Raw genomic sequence first — 18952 nt, forward strand, 5'->3', positions numbered from 1 at the left:
GAGGAAGAGAGGAGGAGGAGGAGGAGGAGGAGGAAGAAGAAGAAGAGAGGAGGGAGGAGGAGGAGCCATGGTTAAGGGTTTTTTTTATATATATACATACAGTATAGACCGAATCGCCTTGTTGTTTACATTCTACTTCCGGGTAGAAAACCAGCTGTAATTTGAATGAGATCAATGGTAACGAACGAGAGTTTAGCTATAATATTTTTCAGGCCATATCACCGTTTAGACAAATCTGAAATGATTGAAGACACATTACTATTTCTGTGTGTGTGTGTTTTGTGTTGCTATGTGTTGTATTTATTCAGTTTGGGGGAATCACAGTGTCTAGAAAGCATCAGTGGCTCAGCTGACAGGGACCGCTAACGGTAGCTAAGCTAACGGTAGCTAAGCTAACGGCGGTAGCTAAGCTAACGGCGGTAGCTAAGCTAACATCAGGACGTCAGCTGTTAAAACCCTCCCGTTGTGGGACACGACATGAAACTACTCCAGTTAGCTCAGTCATGTTGGAACTCAGATATCCGCTGGAGAAAATATTTGTTCATGGAGCGTTTATTGAGTCACTGAGTTATTAAAGTTAAACAGGTAGCTAACCGTTAGCCCGGCTAATCTATGATAACCATGACTAATTACAAAAATGCGCACACGTAAATAGTAATGTTTGTCCAATCATTGGTTTTATAGACTTTACAAACATCAGATTAGTCTAAACGGCGATATAATGACATGAAAAAGTAGATATAGCGAAAGTCTCGTCCGTCACTATTGGTCGAATGCTGGTTTTCTACCTGGAAGTAGTTGTAAACAACAAGGCGATTCGTCCTATATATATATATATATATATATATATATATATATGATATTATTAAAGACTTTGACTCATGGGGACGTTAGTTTGTCCTGGTTACCATGGCAACACCGTGTTTCTCTCTGTAAACATTTCCAGTTCCATAACAGAACAAGAGATTTTCCTCTATTTTAACTCTACGATTAAAGAGAAACAAAGAAGAGTTCTTCTGTGTTGAATGAAGAAACCGAAATTAAAACATGTTGTTAATAATTATCTGTGTTTTTCTTTTTCCTTCAAGAAGTTTAACTAATAAAAAAAATACAGATTGTTCCTTTAAAGGGATAGTTCAACATTTTTTATTGCAAATTCTCCTCTCACCATAACCCCTATATAGTCATAGCAGTAGGTTCGTTACCTTTAATTGTCGGTGCAAGCTGTTTTTAGAACGGCGGTGCAGAGCCGTGAGCTGCTCAGAGCTACGCTACGGAGGCTCATTATGGGATTTCTTGGTTTCCCTCATCAAACTCATCAAATACACAATCCAACAACTCCACAACGCTCTGGTGGACAAGTTGTGAGCTGCACATTCACCACGCTATGAGATAATAACACAACGTAACTACAGAGTTGTTTTAGAGGGAAATTCATGCAAAACTGCTGATGCGCGTTGCCTTCAGGGACAGTTTTTCATCAACAGTCTCTGTATTTCCCTCTAAAACAACTCTGTCTGGTAACGTTGTGTTATTATCTCATAGCGTGGTGAATGTGCAGGTCACAACTTGTCCACCAGAGCGTTGTGGAGTTGTTGGATTGTGTATTTGATGAGGGAAACATGGAAATACCCTGCAGCTCACATGATAATGATAGTTAAAGGTAATGAACCTACTGCTATGACTATAGGGATTGTAGCAAATTTGCCAACAATCCCTTTAAGTATAAACCATGAGCACCAGTTGAAGTTAAGTCAGATTGTGGCTTTAACCACAGGCTGAAGTGTAAATGCTGTAATTTAAAATCTGGATTTCTCAGATTGGGTCACTAGTCCAGATGTTTGTCGTCCTCTCACCTTCCAGGATGGATGGAAACCTCCGGTTCATGGTCTGTCTGAAGTCTGGAGGAAACAAAACAACAGCAGGTTGAATGATGATGAAGTCACAAATCAACATTAATAAACAAAGTTCAGTTTGAGCAGGACGAGGGGGTTAAAATAATCACTTTTAAACAATAAAAGCTGCTCTGATTGACAGGTTGAGATGTGTTTGTACCTTGGCTGTTGTTCATCCGGTGGAACAGGGCGTAAGCTCCAAACACTCCCAGCAGCTCCACCACGATCACTCCCTTCATCAGCCGCTTGGCCAGAGGCTCCAGAGGTTTACCACACATCTGGACACACAAACAAACACAACTTTATTAACTGCTCTACAGCTTCACTTTGTGTTTTCTTAATCTCCTTGTTCAATAAATAAAAACATACATAGGCGACATTAATTAACACATACCAGAGATGTTAAGCCTTTTAGCCTATAAGGACTTTGCTTTTACCTATACACATCACAGAGAGAGATATCTCTCTGTGATGTGTATAGGTATACACAGTACAGGTCAAAAGTTTGGACACACCTTCTCATTCAATGTGTTTCCTTTATTCTCACTGAAGGCACGAAAACTATGAATGAACACATGTGGAATTAACAAAAAAGTGTGAAATAACTGAAAGCACGTCTTTACTTCTCTTTCTTCCTCCTCTCCTTCTTCCTCCTCCTCCTCTATCTCTGCCCTCCACCAATTCTAGTTTCTTCAAAGTAGCCCCCCTTTGCTCTGATTACTGCTTTGCACACTCTTGGCATTTAATTCTCTTGATGAGCTTCAAGAGGTGAACCTTCAACCTGACCTGAACATGGTTTTCACTTCACAGGTTCACAGCCTTGTCAGGGTTCATTAGTGGAATTTCAGTGAGAATCTACAATGTAAATAGTCATGAAAATAAAGGAAATGCATTGAGTGTGTCCAAACTTTTGACCTGTACTGTATATACATTCAATCCCAACCTGATTGTTCTCTGGTTAGTCTATTTGTGGTTTTATTCATTTTACCACCTCATTCACCTTCATGTGTCACTGACTCGTTTACTCTGTATGTTAAACCCGTTTGTCTTTTATAAACAGTCTGTTTGTTAAACACGTGAGTTCAGAGAGCCGGTGCCAGTTCAACACAGTGGAGAAGATTTAACTCATTTAACCATCAGAGTTTCATTATTATTATTATGACAGAGAGTCATAAACCTCCTGTTCAACAACACAACAGTGAATAAACTCACCTCGCTAGTCGCTACACACAGAGACAAACACAGAAAGACACACGTCGCTGCTCTGCCCTTGTGTTGTTCAACGGGAGCAAACGGCTAACTGAGGCTAATAGGTACGGAAGCTCGGCTGGTACAAACCTGGTACAAACTAGAAGAGCACTGGAAAAGAGAGTAGCGACACGCATTGGTCAAGTGGAAACGCCCCCTGGTGGCGGGATATGGGTATTGCAAATGCGCCCAAGAGCTGGCATCTCTGCAGTGTTGGTGAATGAGTAGTGCTGTATTTTCAATAATTTAAGGACATTTATAGATCACCCACGTTAGTAGCATCATCGTGGACCCTTTTACAGATAAATATTAACATATAGTGGCCATTAATTGTTGTGTCACGAATGCTTGCTGTTTTAAATGATAAAGATAAGTCCACTAAAGTGTCATACTGTAAGTTTGCGAGCTAAATTCAACTGTTAGCTAACTGTTCGCCACTTAAGCCTGTGTTTTCTTTAGTTTGTTTGTTTTGGTCAAGCAAGTTATTGTGCTGCTGGCTTTTATTTTATTTCCATGCGAGGCTTTTTATGTTATTTATTTTGACAGCTGGTGGTTGCTTAGCAACGGTAAAGCGTTCGCTCGTCCCCTTCTGTGTTTGTCCGCTGTGACTGTGACCGGTAACGTACTGTAAACAGCTCCGTGTGTTTTTATTAATTATCATTTTTTTAATCAAAATTGGAGGAAAAACTTAACATAATACGTTTTGGGTTTGATTAGAAATAGGAAGTTGTGGAGCTGTGCATAGAGCCTATACATCAAATTCAATATAGCCGGGCCAATAAAAAAAACAAAAAAAAAATAGTTGTTACAATTTAAATTTTGAAATAAATAAATTATAAGCATAACTTAATATGACCAAGGCACCTAAAAGCAAAAACACAGCAGTTTTCATCAATTTACAAGCAAGTTGGCAACACACATACATTGGAGTGAATGGGTTTCTTGGGCGGATTTGCAATACCCATATCCTGCCACTAGGGGGAGAATAAAGTTACCACGGGAGTCTATGGTGGTGTCGCTACTCTCTTTTCCAGTGCTCTAGTACAAACATCAGCGAGCGACAGTTTTGGTGCGTTTCTCGGATCAGAATGAAGATTCTCTTATCCCGTAGTTCAACTTTTAGTCGTTTGTGCACATCATCGTAGCCTAGCAATTTCTCATTCCTCTGAACAAATTGCAATTTGGACATGAATCAGTTGTTCTCATAATGTTTCTGTTTTTTAACATTATCATTTATTTATGTCATGTCAGTCAAAACGAACTATAGCTACTTAGACCCTATTATATGAATGCTGAACAATTAACAGCGCTGAGTCAGAATGAAACAGAAATTTACGTTGTTATTTATTATGTTAATTATGTTTATCGTAAGCATAGACTGTCACTGTGGGTGTTTTGGGAACTGGGATGACCTCGCCATTTAGCCAGGGCTTCTGGTTGGGGCGGATGGTGATGGTCCTGGTGGCAGTGATGTCATCGGTACATTTGCTGATGTAACCGGTGACAGATGACACATATTCCTCCAGGTCCACCATGCCCCCGACTGTTGCTGCTTCTCTGAAGACCTACCAGTTGGTGCGTTCAAAACAGTCTTGTAGGATGAAAGCAGCATCAGTGGGCCACACAGTAGGGTTGGGCGGTATGACGGTATTATACCGTGTGACGGTATAAAATGTCTACCGGTAGAGATTGTGCAATACCGTTTATACCGGAGAAAGAGCAGATGTCTGCGGCATCGCTCTGAGTCACTGTAGTTACACCGCCTCGACACACGGGGCACTGCAGGCACTGCAACAGACTGCTTGGCGTGGTTGCATGAGCACATGAAGAAGAAACAGCTTTACCGGAGTGATAACAATCATGGCGGAGGCGGAGAGTGAACGTCACGAGGGAACGGAGACAGCCTGCCCGACCCACTCATGACGAAGAGGAGGAGGAACTCGTTCCGAAAAAGGGCGCTACATCTGTTGTGTGGAACTTTTTCGGATTTAGAAAATCAGACAACGAACAAAAAGTGATACTCTGCAAAGAGTGTCGCGCGACTGTAGCTGCTGGAGGTGGAAACACCAGTAACCTCTTCCACCACTTAAAGATAAAACATGCTAAGCAGTATTATGAAAGCCAAAAGATGCGTGGCGCACCCGCTGCATCAAAGACAAATGTTGCAGCAGCTCCTCTCGTCCAAAAGAGCTTGGCAGAGTCTTTCGCCAAAGGCACCCCGTATGACAAAAAATCACGTCGATGGAGGGAGATAACGGAGGCCATCACAACGCACATGCAAAGACATGGTCCCGATTTATACCGTTGAAAAGCCGGGGTTCAGAGAATTACTCAGCACCCTCGACCCGAGGTATGTAATGCCCAGTCGCAAGCACTTTACAGAGGTGGAGTTGCCACGACTATATGGAGAGTGCCGTAGCAAAATTGAACAGGAGCTTCAAAGTGTTCTTCATTTTGCTACAACTACAGACATGTGGTCGAGCCGCACCACACAGCCTTACATGAGTCTAACGACACATTTTATTAAAGACTGGGAACTGAAGAGTAGGTGTCTTCAGACCTCTTACTTCCCGGAGGACCACACAGGGGAAATGATAGCCCAAAACCTAAGGGAGGCACTGGAGTCATGGGGATTACCGGAGGCCCATCAAGTCTGCGTAACCACAGATAACGCCGCCAACAATGTCAAAGCACTCCAGCTGAACGACTGGACAAGGCTACAGTGTTTTGGACACCGTCTTCATTTGGCCATCGGTGAGTATGCATGTAAACGTACTGAGTGACTGGTAATCATGTTGGATTTTCATTAGATATAATTCATTGACAAATACCTCTCTGTTGTTTTAGCCCTTTTAATCATAAGGTACTACACTGTGGTGTGTACCTTGGCATTTACAATAATTGCTCTCCAGGGGTCAGTATTATTAAGCCATATTATGTAACCTGGACTTTGTTGAACAGTTGTATAGCTGTTTGAAATATTTCACATTTTTGTAAAGAAATAAAAATAAACACCTTTTCGGAAAGACAGTTTGTTAAAATTAAGTGACACCTAAGCTTAAAAAATAAAAAGTTATCCTCAGTCAAAAATTGACATAATAGTTATGATTATTAATTTTAATATACATAATTGCTAATGCAAAATGATAATGCTTGCCTTGTCCTTAAGTGTAATAATTGTCAGCATCTGTCAACAATTTACCATATACATTTCTCCTCTGTGTTTATTGTAAACAGAAAGAAGTGTGAAAGAGCCACAAGTGGAACGTGCCATTGGGGTATGCAAAAAAGTTGTGTGTGCCTTCTGCAATTCCTGGAAAAGGAAGCGTGAGCTGGCCACTGCTCAGGCAGAGCTGGGCTTGCCTGCTCACCAGCTCATAACAGAGACCCCAACAAGATGGGGCTCTCGACAACAGATGATTGAAAGGATCCTAGAGCAGGAGAAAGCTCTGACACAAGTCCTTCGAGCTGACAAGAAGACCAGGCATTTGGTTCTGACATGGCAGGACATTGATGTACTGGAATCTGTTAGCAAAGCGCTGAGCCCTCTCGTTGCCTTCACAGATGCCTTGTCCGGCGAGCAGTATGTGAGTGTCTCATATTTAAAACCTGTGCTCCATCTTTTCAGCTAGCAAGTTCTTAAGCCACAGGATGATGATGTCGATCTCACCAAGAAAATCAAAGCAAGCATTCTGGAGTACCTGGATGAAAAATATGCTGACCCAACCACCCAGGATCTGCTTGATATGGCTTCCCTTCTCGACCCTCGCTTCAAAATCACCTACATAAAGCCAGAGAAAGTGGACTACATAAAGACCAAAGCTGCTGCAGAGATAGAGAGCCTGGTGGCTGAACAGGAAATGTCTGCAGGGGGAGGCTCCATACCACCAGCTGAAGCTGCCACAGAGGTGCCAGAGATTCCCGCTAAGAATAAGAGGAGTTTGGGCAGCTTCTTCAAGATTGCATCACGCCAAGACCAAATTTTGCCCAAGACAAATTTCCCCTTTTGGGGACAATAAAGTTTATCTAATCTAATAGTCCAGGCAAAATAGCGTTTTACGACAGACTAATTGTCACAGAAGGTTTTTCACCATACATCATTTCTATGAGGTGTCTAGAACAACATACTAAAAGTCCTAAGAAATCCTAGTTGGGGAAATATGTTTAATTCGCATCATTATTTACTGTATAAAGTCTATGGTGCTGACAACAATACACCCCAATGGGGCTATTTTTTCCCTTTACTCCTATCACAATGAAACTTTACACAATGAAAGTATCCATGAAATGTAACATTTTTTGTATCACAAGTTTCTTTGAAAATGAATTTGAATATGCAAATGAGCCTTACACTAATCAAATATGCCCAAAATACACCCGAATAGGCTTCTTTTTTTCCTTTACTCCTACCACAATGAAACTTTACACAATGAAAATAGACATTTAAAGTAACATTTTTTGTATTACAAGTTTCTTGGAAAATGAATTTGAATATGCAAATGAGCAATACACTAATGGAATATGCCCCAAATACACCCGAATAGGCTTATTTTCTTCCTTTACTCCTACCACAATCACACTTCACACAATAAAAGTATACATGAAAAGTAACATTTCTGTATTTCAAGTTTCTTGGAAAATTAATTTTAAATATGTAAATGAGCTCAACACTAATTGACTTATGGTCAAGAAGCCATAAAGCCACAAGCAGCAACAGGGGCCAAATAACTAACACATTCATGTCCATTCAATAAGTTAACCTATGCACTATGAGTGCTGTCACTTGCCACACTTGACTTATGCATACACACATGTCACTTGCCACACTTAAAAGACCTATATTGACCTTAAGAATTAATTGCACAGTCTTGTCTCCAGTTGCTTTCTAAATTCTTTTTTTTATTATTAGCGAACAAGCCTTACCTAACGACTTTCCTCCCAGTTCGCAGAGAACATCAGAAGAAAGTCAGAATTCATCAAAGTCGTTTCAATGACTGTGTGTGATGTTATATTATATATGACATTTATGATGTTATATATATGTTCAACAACATATGAGCGGGACTAAGAACTAAGTTATTTGGCCCCTGTTTTTGCTGCTTGCAGCTTTATGGCTTCTTGACCATAAGTCAATTAGTGTTGAGCTCTTTTACATATTTAAAATTAATTTTCCAAGAAACTTGAAATACAGAAATGTTACTTTTCATGTATACTTTTATTGTGTGAAGGGTGATTGTGGTAGGAGTAAAGGAAGAAAATAAGCCTATTTGGGTGTATTTTGGGTATATTCCATTAGTGTATTGCTCATTTGCATATTCAAATTCATTTTCCAAGAAACTTGTAATACAAAAAATGTTACTTTTCATGTATACTTTCATTGTGCAAAGTTTCATTGTGGTAGGAGTAAAGGAAAAAAAGGAAGCCTATTCGGGTGTATTTTGGGCATAATTGATTAGTGTAAGGCTCATTTGCATATTCAAATTAATTTTCAAAGAAACTTGTAATACAAAAAATGTTACATTTCATGGATACTTTCATCATGTAAAGTTTCATTGTGATAGGAGTAAAGGAAAAAAATAGCCCCATTGGGGTGTATTGTTGTCGGCACCATAGACTTTATACAGTAAATAATGATGCAAATTAAACATATTTCCCCAACTAGGATTTCTTAGGACTTTTAGTATGTTGTTCTAGACACCTCATAGAAATGATGTATGGTGAAAAACCTTCTGTGACAATTAGTTCTATTTTTGGGTCCAAAATGAGCTAAATTGCCTGGACTATAAATCTAATCTTTGGGGAGGAGTAGTTAGTCTCGGAGTCTGAGCACCGGAAGTTTGTGTTGTGAGCTGAGAATGCGGCTGTTGTACTTGTTTTGGTGAAGTTAAATAAAAACGCCGACTCAGAATATAAACCTCGTCTCGGACACTTCTGTGAGCATTACAATATAATATAATATATAAAATATAAAAATATAACTAATATTACATCATCATCTTGGGTGTGATTTTTCTCCACATTCCTCCAGTAAAAGCACGTAGGCTTTATATATCTTTTAGGACCTTCACTTTGCTCAAGGACCGTGCCTACCGTAGTTACTCTAGTTCGGGCACTTTACCACTCACTCGCAAACAGCGGCTCACTTTACCACTCACTCGCAAACAGCGGCTCACTTTACCACTCACTCGCAAACAGCGGCTCACTTTACCGCGGTGCTCAGAGAGCAGTCGACTGTCACTAACTGATGGAGAAACTGATGAAGATCCTCACATGTTAAAGTCCTGAGGGAAAGTCTGTAAGTTCTGTTGATTTTTATCTCTTTCTCACTCTTTCTCTCATTAGTGTGAATGCTTGTTCTTCCTCTCCGCCATTTTCTTTATAGTTCTTCTGTTCTGCCATTTTGGTCCGTGTACTTTGCGGCCATTCGATTTTCAATTAGAAATCAAAAATCAAAAAATGAAAAAGTGACAGATTATTTTGTTTTTTGTTTTTTAATCTAACACAAAAAACGAAAAAAATGTCTGGTTTTTCATATTTCAATTTTAGGCTTCGATCAAAAATACGAAATGGAAAAACAGGCAGCAGGACTGAATTTGATTTTAATATTTAATTTGTGGGGTTTACGTGACCCGGAAGTTTGCACGCAGTCACAAAGATCATACATTTTTAGAGACGTGATCCGTGGAGCTGGAGGGTAAAACATTGGGTCAAGGACAAGACGGGACACTGCACAGAGCAGCAACCACCAAGACTTGTCAACTCACTGATTGAAAAAAATAAATAAAAAGAAGCCCATAGTTGTGTTCATAGAGACGTGACAGGTGGGGCCAGACAAGCTGGTGATCAGCTGTGGTCATTGAATTGTTAGACACTATAGGCCTAGGTCATTTCAATTTGCGCGTCTGTGTTTTTTCCTTTTTAAAATAGGCTCATTATATGCGGATTGAGACTGAGCGAGTGAGCAATAAGCGCGAGAGAAACAGTTGGTGTGCACCAGATGCAGGTTGACCAGCAAAAACTGAAACGTACGGTTAGAGGAAAACACAGAATAGCCTATACAATAGGCCTATATGTCCAAAAGACATGTCCGGTCGTCACAACGTGAACGAGGGAGGATCTGATGGTGGCTCAGGTTTAGTGATGAGGAAACTGTCACTGCAGCTGCACAGGCAGCTGCTCCAAACAGACACGTTACAAACTTTATTTTGAAGGGACAGATTAGATGTTGATTTTGTTAACAGTGACTTTATTGCACCCAAACATTAAGCATATAGCCTATCTGTCGGCTGCTGTCTTATCGTTTAATCGACCCCCCACAATATTTGTTTGCAGAATGTTGTTGTTGTTGCGGCTGCGATATTATTCAGAGGATCTACGAGGGCGCTTCACCTCCTATGACATCTATACTTTTAAAGCTTTTATCTTGGTTTAGGTGAGGGATTCTCCAGGCAGGGACTGTTTTCAATGACTGAAAGAGTCGGCGAGACCTGGATGTGATCGCTCAAAACGTGACAGTGTCTTAATGACCAGTGAGATGACCTAAGTCTTCGTGGTTGCTGCTCTGTGCAGTGTTCGGTCTTGTCGCTGAACCAATGTTTTACCCTCCAGCTCCGTGGATCACGTCTATGAAAACTATGAATGATCTTTGTGACTGCGTCTCTTGATATCGCCAAAATTCCGGGTCACGTAAACCCGACCAATTAAATAGGTCCTATTAAAATCAAATTCAGTCCTGCTGCCTGTTTTTCCATTTCGTATTTTTGATCTGAGCCTAAAATTGAAATATGAAAAACCAAACATTTTTTTGTTTTTTGTGTTAGATTAAAAAACAAAAAACAAAATAATCTGTCACTTTTTCATTTTTTGATTTTTGATTTCTAATTGAAAATCGAATGGCCGCAAAGTACACGGACCACGGACCGGACCCCGTGTACGTTTCGTTAGTTTGATTTTTCCTTTAAACCAAACTGTCAGAAAACGAAAGTCAGCTGGTAATTTGGTTTTCCGTTTCAAACCAAAAACCAAAAAAACAAAATTCAGGCTGGTTTTTTGTTTTTTTGTTTTTAAAACGAAAAAACGAGGAAACGAAAATCAAATTATGGTCAAATTTTGATTGCCTTTTCGTTTTTGATCTTAAACAACACATTAACGCAGATGACAGACCGGAAGTGTCGGAACTTCAAAATAAAATCCCAGTGAATTGCGTTATAGCCACAGACTGTTGATGAATGGCCTATAAAATCTTTTTTTTTCTTTGTAAATATTGTGTTTTGAGCACATGGATACATTTTCACAGCTGTGTTTATTTTTACACATGAGTGACAAGCTGATCGTTAATTAGTTCATCTTCCTCATGTACTGTTCTCCTCGCTGTGCTGGGTCTCTGTCTCCGCTGCTGTAGCGCTTCGCTTTGCTTCCATCCAGTCAGATCATTTTCACAGCGTGTTCTGCGGCCCGTCTCCGGTCCCAACCGGGCTCGGGAGGCTGTCCCTCTCTGAAGCAGAGGGTGAGGTCAGCTTCACTCCCGCATTAACGCCGATGACAGCCTGGAAGTGTCTGAACTTCAAAACAAAAGCCCAGTGAATTGAGTAATAGCCATAGACTGTACTGTAGCCTATAAATAGCCTATGAAATCTTTTTTTTCTTTGTAAATGTTGTGTTTTGAGCATATGGATACATTTTCACAACTGCGTTTATTTTTACACATTAGCGGCCAAGATCATTAGTTCATCTTCCTCACGTGCCTCGGTCTGTCCGTTGCGCACGCTGCAGCGCTTCGCTCCCAGGTCAATCAGAGCATTTTCACAGCGTGATGAGGTCAGCTTCACTCCAGTCAGTCTTCACAGACAGTCCACAAAGAGCTTCTGAACATTTCCTCCTTTTTTTATGGCTTTAACGCCATTATATGAGACCCGGCTATTAATTGAATACCGACTGATTGTTTTGTTATTTGAGGAATATAGCTATATTAGGATCTGCTGCAGTAACGCTCGCCACCTTATGGAATAATGCTGCATGGGGCTGGGTGATAGACCAGCTCTTCTCAGAGACTCAACCCGACCCTGAGGTCTCCAACCCCGGGCATATTTGGCAGGTGGCAGCGGCCCCTTTATGGTTCTTTTCTACTCTTTTCAGTCACATGAGATCCAGTCCCAGACCTCGGCTACAGTCCGGGATTTCATCAGGCTCCCTTCCTGGCACAGGGCACTCTAATTGGCAGCTTAGATGAGGGGAATCGCCGTGCGTAATGGTCGCGCGTAATGACAGCTCCTCGCCGGTGAAACACAATAAACTGCGCTACTTCTTGCATGTTTGTCTCATGGCACGGTGGAGCCTACACAGAGGTACACAAACAGGTGGATCAGGCTGCAAAGAAGTCCGCTGTGAAAATGATCTGACTGGATGGAAGCGAAGCGAAGCGCTACAGCGCAGCGGAGACAGAGACCCAGCGCAGCGAGGAGAACAGTACATGAGGAAGATGAGTTAACGATCAGCTTCGCTATGTGTAAAAATAAACACAACATTTACAAAGAAAAACATTTTTTTATAGGCCATTCATCTACAGTCTGTGGCTATAACACAAATCACTGGGCTTTTATTTTGAAGTTCAGACATTTCCGGTCTGTCATCGGCGTTAATGTGTTGTTTAAGATCAAAAACAAAAAGACAATCAAAATTTGACCGTAATTTGATTTTCGTTTCCTCGTTTTTTCGTTTTAAAAACAAAAAACAAAAAAACAAAAAATCAGCCTGAGTTTTTGGTTTGAAACGGAAAACCAAATTACCAGCTGACTTTCATTTTCTGACAGTTCGATTTAAAGGAAAAATCAAACTCTTCTTTATATTTAGTTCTTCTTCCCTTTTTTGGTCTTCAACTAGTCCTTCATACGTTGTGCTATTTCAACAATTCATACATCAAACTGTGCATCTTTTTGTGGACATTATCGGAATGACTTTTCTCTTTTCAAATATTCATACTTTTTGCAATATTCAACTATTTCTGTTTTTTTTTTTCCATAGAGAATGCATTGGAACAGTCTTCAAACACTTCAAATCTTCTTACTTCTTTCAGCCTCTAAAGCTTCTGCATACTTTCTGCTAGAGACTTCATTCAAATTCTAAGCTGTAGACAAACCTTTTAAGTGTTCCTCTATGACTCAGCTTATTGATATTTTCAACAGTTTCTGATATTTGGCCGTTTTAAAATCATTACGTTTTTTGACCAAATCCAGCTTTATAATGAGTGTGTATTGCGTCTAACGAGCACAGCTTAGAGTGGTAACATCGTCAGCCAGAGTGGAGAGTCAAAAAAACATTATCGAATTTTTCTGGCTTAACTGTCAGCACGGCCACAAATTAAACTCTAGACACATGATTTTCTCCACACTTGTCTTCTGGCTAAAATTCTGGTCAAAAATGCACAGAGACTCAGAGAATCAATATTTTTTAAATGCAGTCTGGGTCATAGGCGCCGATCCCGTGGGTGCTCCGGTGCTCGAGCACCCACTGGCAACGCTGAGCACCCACTGGCCAATCCGGATGGCCAATCAAAAAAAATAAAATGAGTGAATAAATGAAACTTGTGGTGAAACTGTATCTTTAAAATGAACTACATTTACTTCAATCGTATTATCCAATCAAAATCATTACAGCTCTGTGCGTGCACACGTTAGCGTAGTCACGTAACCAATCGGATGATCGGATTTGGCTGCGGAGCTTCTTCTCTGGAGGAGGGTCTGGCGACTGGCGAGCGAGACAAGCTACGGCTAAACAAGAGGCCGTCACGTACACACACACAGCAAAAATGTGAAGGTTGGCTGCGTATCGGCGGTTAAAAATGGACAAGTTTGTAATAAGAAAACTAAGTGGAACTGCGTCTACAACCACCAATGCTCCCAGCGGCAGCAGTAGCGGTGGCGGCGGCAGCAGCATTGACAGGGACAGGCCAGCAGCTATAAAAGCGCCGCTGTTTCACTATTTAACTCATTTTCAGCTGCGTGACCTTTACTTTGAAAGTCCAGTGCAGCTGGATCAGAACGGAGCGTTTGTACGGAGGGAGAGATCAGCTGATCCGCTGCTGTTTACTTTCTGAGCGTCTCCGCCGAGTTGTCTCCGCCTACAGATGTTCTCCTCACCCGTTGAGCTGAGCGTCAGGAGCTCATTATATATTAATCTATATATTTTACTTTTATATACAGTCAGTGTCACACTGAAATAAATTGTGCGCTCGCAGCAGTCAGATAATCAGATGGATTATCGGTAAAGTTAATAATTTCACTTAATGTGGCCATGAATAAATTCATTTCGATCAGTGTTGCCCAAACGCAAATCTTGTATAGGTCTACACTGTTTTCACATTTACAAAGGTCTTTGTTGTCTTTGTACAGAGACAATATGAGATTTGCTTGTAGCCACAGCACCTAAAAAAATCCACTGTTTTCCTACGCACATCCAGCCTAGCTGTCAATAGACTGTGTCGTATTTAGTTGTGGCTGGTGACTATATTTATGCAATAAAAGTCAGTTTGAGACCACCATTAGGCTACCTTGGTGGTATTCATTTAATTTGAGCACCCAAAAAAATATGTATAGCCTATAATTGAGCACCCACGGGCAAAAACATAAATCGGCGCCTATGGTCTGGGTGCTCTCTCTCTGCCATTCAGCCCAGTGCATTTTTTTCACAGCAGCAGTAGAAGGAGCTCAACTTTGTAACTTGCTGTTAAGTGCCTTTTAATTCATTTTAATTCACCCAAAAAAATAGTCACAGGTCACAAAAAAGTTGTTGTAGTTGTGGCTAATTTCTGCACTGTTTTCAAGCCCCTTCCATTTCCCCATGGTCATGAAGAAGAGGACCTCATGATGCTGTGGAAAGCATGTTTTTTTTCACAAAAATATATTTTTTGCATGTGGCCGCTTGCCAACCCCAAGGTCACTCGTTCGAATCCAAGCTGAGCAATCCTGTTATGTTATGTTATGTTGAATTCTGCTCTCTTCCCCCACCTTCAATTGACCTATGGCTAAGCCACGCCCCCAAACGCGATGAGCCAATCACAGTGTGCATAGCTAGGCCCATACACTCGGACATTCTCTGCTTCCACGTCCATTGAAATGCATTGCAGTTAGTCAGTTTTCATTAGTTTTTATATGTTTTTTCGTGACATTTTAAGTTTAAAATGGTCAAACGGTGTGCATGGGGTACATGCAACTCTGACACTAGGTATCCTGAGAGGCTGGGCGACGGGGTGGATTTTTTTTAACCTTTTCCCAAGCCACATCTCAACCAAGAGAAGTGTCTGCTCTGGATAAAGTTATGCAGTAGACCACAACACCAACTAAACGTGGATAAAATTAACACGGATGTCTACATCTGTTCTAAGTTAAGTCAACAACGTATTTGAGGCAACATATTGTCAGAGATGTTTAGATGTTAGCCAGTATCACAACTAAGCATAAAGTACGATAGCTTAATGCTAACCTATGATGTAAATCTCCATAGACAGGCTAACAGAAATTAGCCCGTCGCTATCGCCGTTTCGCGGCAACCGACAACCATAGCAGTAAAGCTAAGTGAAGTTTTGGTGACTTCGAGATGATATTTAATCTTTCTGTCTCCAAAAATCATCAATTGCCTCCTGTGAAATGTCTGCTACTGTGACAGCTGCCATAGCAACTGTCACCGAATGTTGACTGTTTGTCTGAGTGAGTGGAGGGGGCGGGGCTTAGCCAGAGGTCAATTGGTTACAGGTGTTCGTTAAGAGACTCATTAATTGCTAGTGCCACCGTTTGCAGCACATCATCACATTACAATCAATGACAACATGCTTATGTGTGTGCTCTCTGTGGCGAAGCGGCAGAGTAAAGGTTTAGTGATCATGAGGTCATGGGTTTGATTCCTGCCTCAGTCATGTCACATGACTTTTCATTCCAACTATTCAGCTGTCATTGGACAGTCTTTGATTCCTCATAGTATAAAGCTCATTGTAACTCAGGTCCTCTGTGGCCATACGGTCAGTGTGTCAGGTTACCAGTCCTGAAGTTGTGGGTTCAATTCCTGCCTTGGACATGTTTGCGTGTCATTCCGCATGTCTTTGTCAACTTATTCAGCATGGTTCAGCAATGGCTTTCAGCATTCACTCGTATTTCCTTCAGGAAATACCAATTCTAGTTCTTACTACTTTACGCCGTTCTGTGGACTGCTTCTAGTCCTTCATACTTTGTGCTATTTCAACAATTAAAATATCAAATTGTGCAGCATCATGTTAATGTCTCTTCACTTTGACTGTGAAGTGATTAGAGACTGATGCTGATGCTTCTCTCTGTGTTTCCTCTACAGGTGAAGGAAGAGCGACTCTGACTGGATGTGGGTCTGAATTCACCTGGTGAGTGTCGTCTTTGTTCTACCACTCAGCTGATTCATGTTCTCAGTCCAGAGGGGAACTCTCCTTTGTTCTGTGTTTGTTCTCCGGTGGATAAATGTTCAGTTGTACATAAAGGAAGGTGGTGAATGTTGTGTTTTAAACATTTAGCTATTGAAGGGGAACTATGCAAGATTTGCAAGAACAGTTTGATGTTAGGGGTGGGCGGATTGATTTAAAATAATGATAGTATCGATACTAACGTTGGTATTGATCGATACTTGTGTGATGAGATCGATTTTTAAAGGGGACCTATTATGCTTTTCCAGCTTTTCAGACTTTTATATATGTTTAAAATGTTGGATAATGGTTCTAGAGGCCGTGGAAGTGTCATATCCTGAGGTTAATGCATTTGGAGATAAACCCTGCTAGATAATTGGGATTTCTCTGCACACCTGTTACACTCGGTTGCGCTGAGTTTTTTTTGACATGAGCTCGCGTCTACGTCGATGCGTGCCGGACTCCCCTACATGGTCATGCCGAGGTCTCTGCTCCAGCCCATAGACCGGCCCCGCCTCCTCCCATGCTGCTCTGTTGTGGCTGGGGTCACAGCGGAGAGCGGAGCAGAGCACTTCCTGCTTCTTCCCTGCATGTTGTAGCGCTGTCGCGCCACTTTACTGAGTTTTATTTAGGAGTTTACGCCAACGTTTCATGTAAGTGAAGCTGTACCTGTGTGAGGACCGACGTACCGCCGGGGCGACGTTGTTCGCCGGACCGACGTAACGCTGGACCGACGGAGCTCCGGAGCTCCGGAGCTGCAGCGGCTCCTCACACAGGCAGAGCCCGTCTGCAGGCCTCCTTGGCCGGGCAGGCATCCGTGCTCATCGCGGTAGAGAAAACCCTCGCTAATAAACATACCCGCAGGTTTTTTAGACGTTTACCGCCGTGCGGTTAGTCTATTTAGCAGAATGTTGGTCTCATTGATGAAATCTTGTGGCAGTTGAATTAGTTTGAATGAAAAGTGAAGCTGTGAGAAGGAGGAGGAGAGGAGCAGTGCTGCTGTAGTCTATGTGCACAAATCACCACATTTACATCAATAAATAACTGTTTTACAATGAACTGACCAGTCTGCATATATTTTTAATTTATTTTATATATTTATTTTTGCATTTTTATATTACATGTTACATGGTTACAGTAGCCTACATGGCAAAGACTAGTCTATACCATCTTTGGTTAGGGTGAGACTAGGTCATGGGCACATTTCATTACACAATGTAGACTGGTCAGATGCAGACTGGAGATCTGGCACTTTGCCTACTGCAGATTTAGCTTTTGTTTGCATACTACATTTTGGCCAAATCAGTATAGGTACTAGTAGTAGACATCGTCATGGTAACACAATGCTGAGGGAGTGGTTCGCATTTGCATTTAAAGGGAGGGGCCACTGAAACAGACCGTTTTGCACAGCCCTGTTTTTGAGAGTGCTGTGATGTTTGATCTTTGGGGTATTTTGACCGAAGCACGTCACAGACATGTCTTTCAGACACCCAGGAACTATTTTAGTTTGTGCAAAAAGGAGCATAATAGGTCCCCTTTAAGTTTCAGTTTCTCTTCATGGCCGTAACTACCATTGAGGACACCGAGGTCATGACCTTGGTATTTTTTTCGGCCTAATGAATGAAAAAAAAAAAAAAAAAAAAAAAAGTGCAGTTGTGGCAATACGAGGGTTTACCTATACTATGTTATATACTAAATTTGTCGCCAACAACGCCACCTTGGGTTAGGGCCCAAGGACCCGTACTGAAGGTCAACTATCACCTATCAAAGGATACTCAGGTTCGTTAACTCAGGGAGGGTAGGAGACGGAGTTCAATGATCACATACAAAAGTTTATTTAAAATGACAAGGTTTGCAAAAAAATGAAATGAATAAACAGGAGGCCCAGGAGAAGGGGATTACAGGCTGAGGCTTACCGGCCGGAGGAGGGGTCAAAAAGGGGAAGGTGAAGTCCAAAAGAAAAAGGAGAGCACTCCACTCACACAGCAAAAACGTGATGTGCACACAAAATAAATCTTGAACGGGGGTCACACACACACAAGGGGATCACCACCACCCAGGAGGACCACCACCACCACCACCGTCGGCCTTCAGCTCTAGGGGGGGGAGAGGAGAACAAAATTAAGAGGGCTCTGTCAAACAAATCAATGATAAACTACTACAAATAAATTCCAAATGAAAACTAAATGAAGAAATTATACCAATACATAACCAAAACAATATAACCAAACCTTGTCTACCTCCACACACACGCAGTCCAGGTGAGTGGCTGAAAGTCCTGGTAGAGCTCGTAGCAGCGCACACGAGCAGCAGCCAAACACACACACGCACACACCAACCGGCACCACGCGCAGTAGCAGCGGGAGCAGGGTCAGTAACAGGAAGGAAGTCG

The 18952-nt window shown here is 41.5% G+C and overlaps 1 protein-coding gene across 4 annotated transcripts in view; it reads right to left on the reverse strand.

The window, feature by feature from the left end:
- LOC311007702 (protein CEBPZOS-like) overlaps positions 1-18952 on the reverse strand; it is a 109354-nt gene that overhangs the window by 201 nt on the left and 90201 nt on the right. For 2 of the 4 annotated variants that reach the window (XM_084000981.1, XM_084000980.1), the window contains exons 2-3: positions 2056-2173; positions 1857-1901 (exon numbers count right to left, since the gene is read on the reverse strand). The exons of the other annotated variants lie outside the window; for them this stretch is intronic. In XM_084000981.1, coding sequence (XP_083857107.1) covers positions 1857-1901; positions 2056-2173 — 163 coding nt within the window. The remainder of the gene's footprint in view (positions 1-1856; positions 1902-2055; positions 2174-18952) is intronic. 4 annotated transcript variants of the gene reach the window in all.

The sequence above is a fragment of the Trachurus trachurus genome (genome assembly GCF_905171665.1).
Source record: "Trachurus trachurus genome assembly, chromosome: 24".
Lineage (NCBI taxonomy): Eukaryota > Metazoa > Chordata > Actinopteri > Carangiformes > Carangidae > Trachurus > Trachurus trachurus.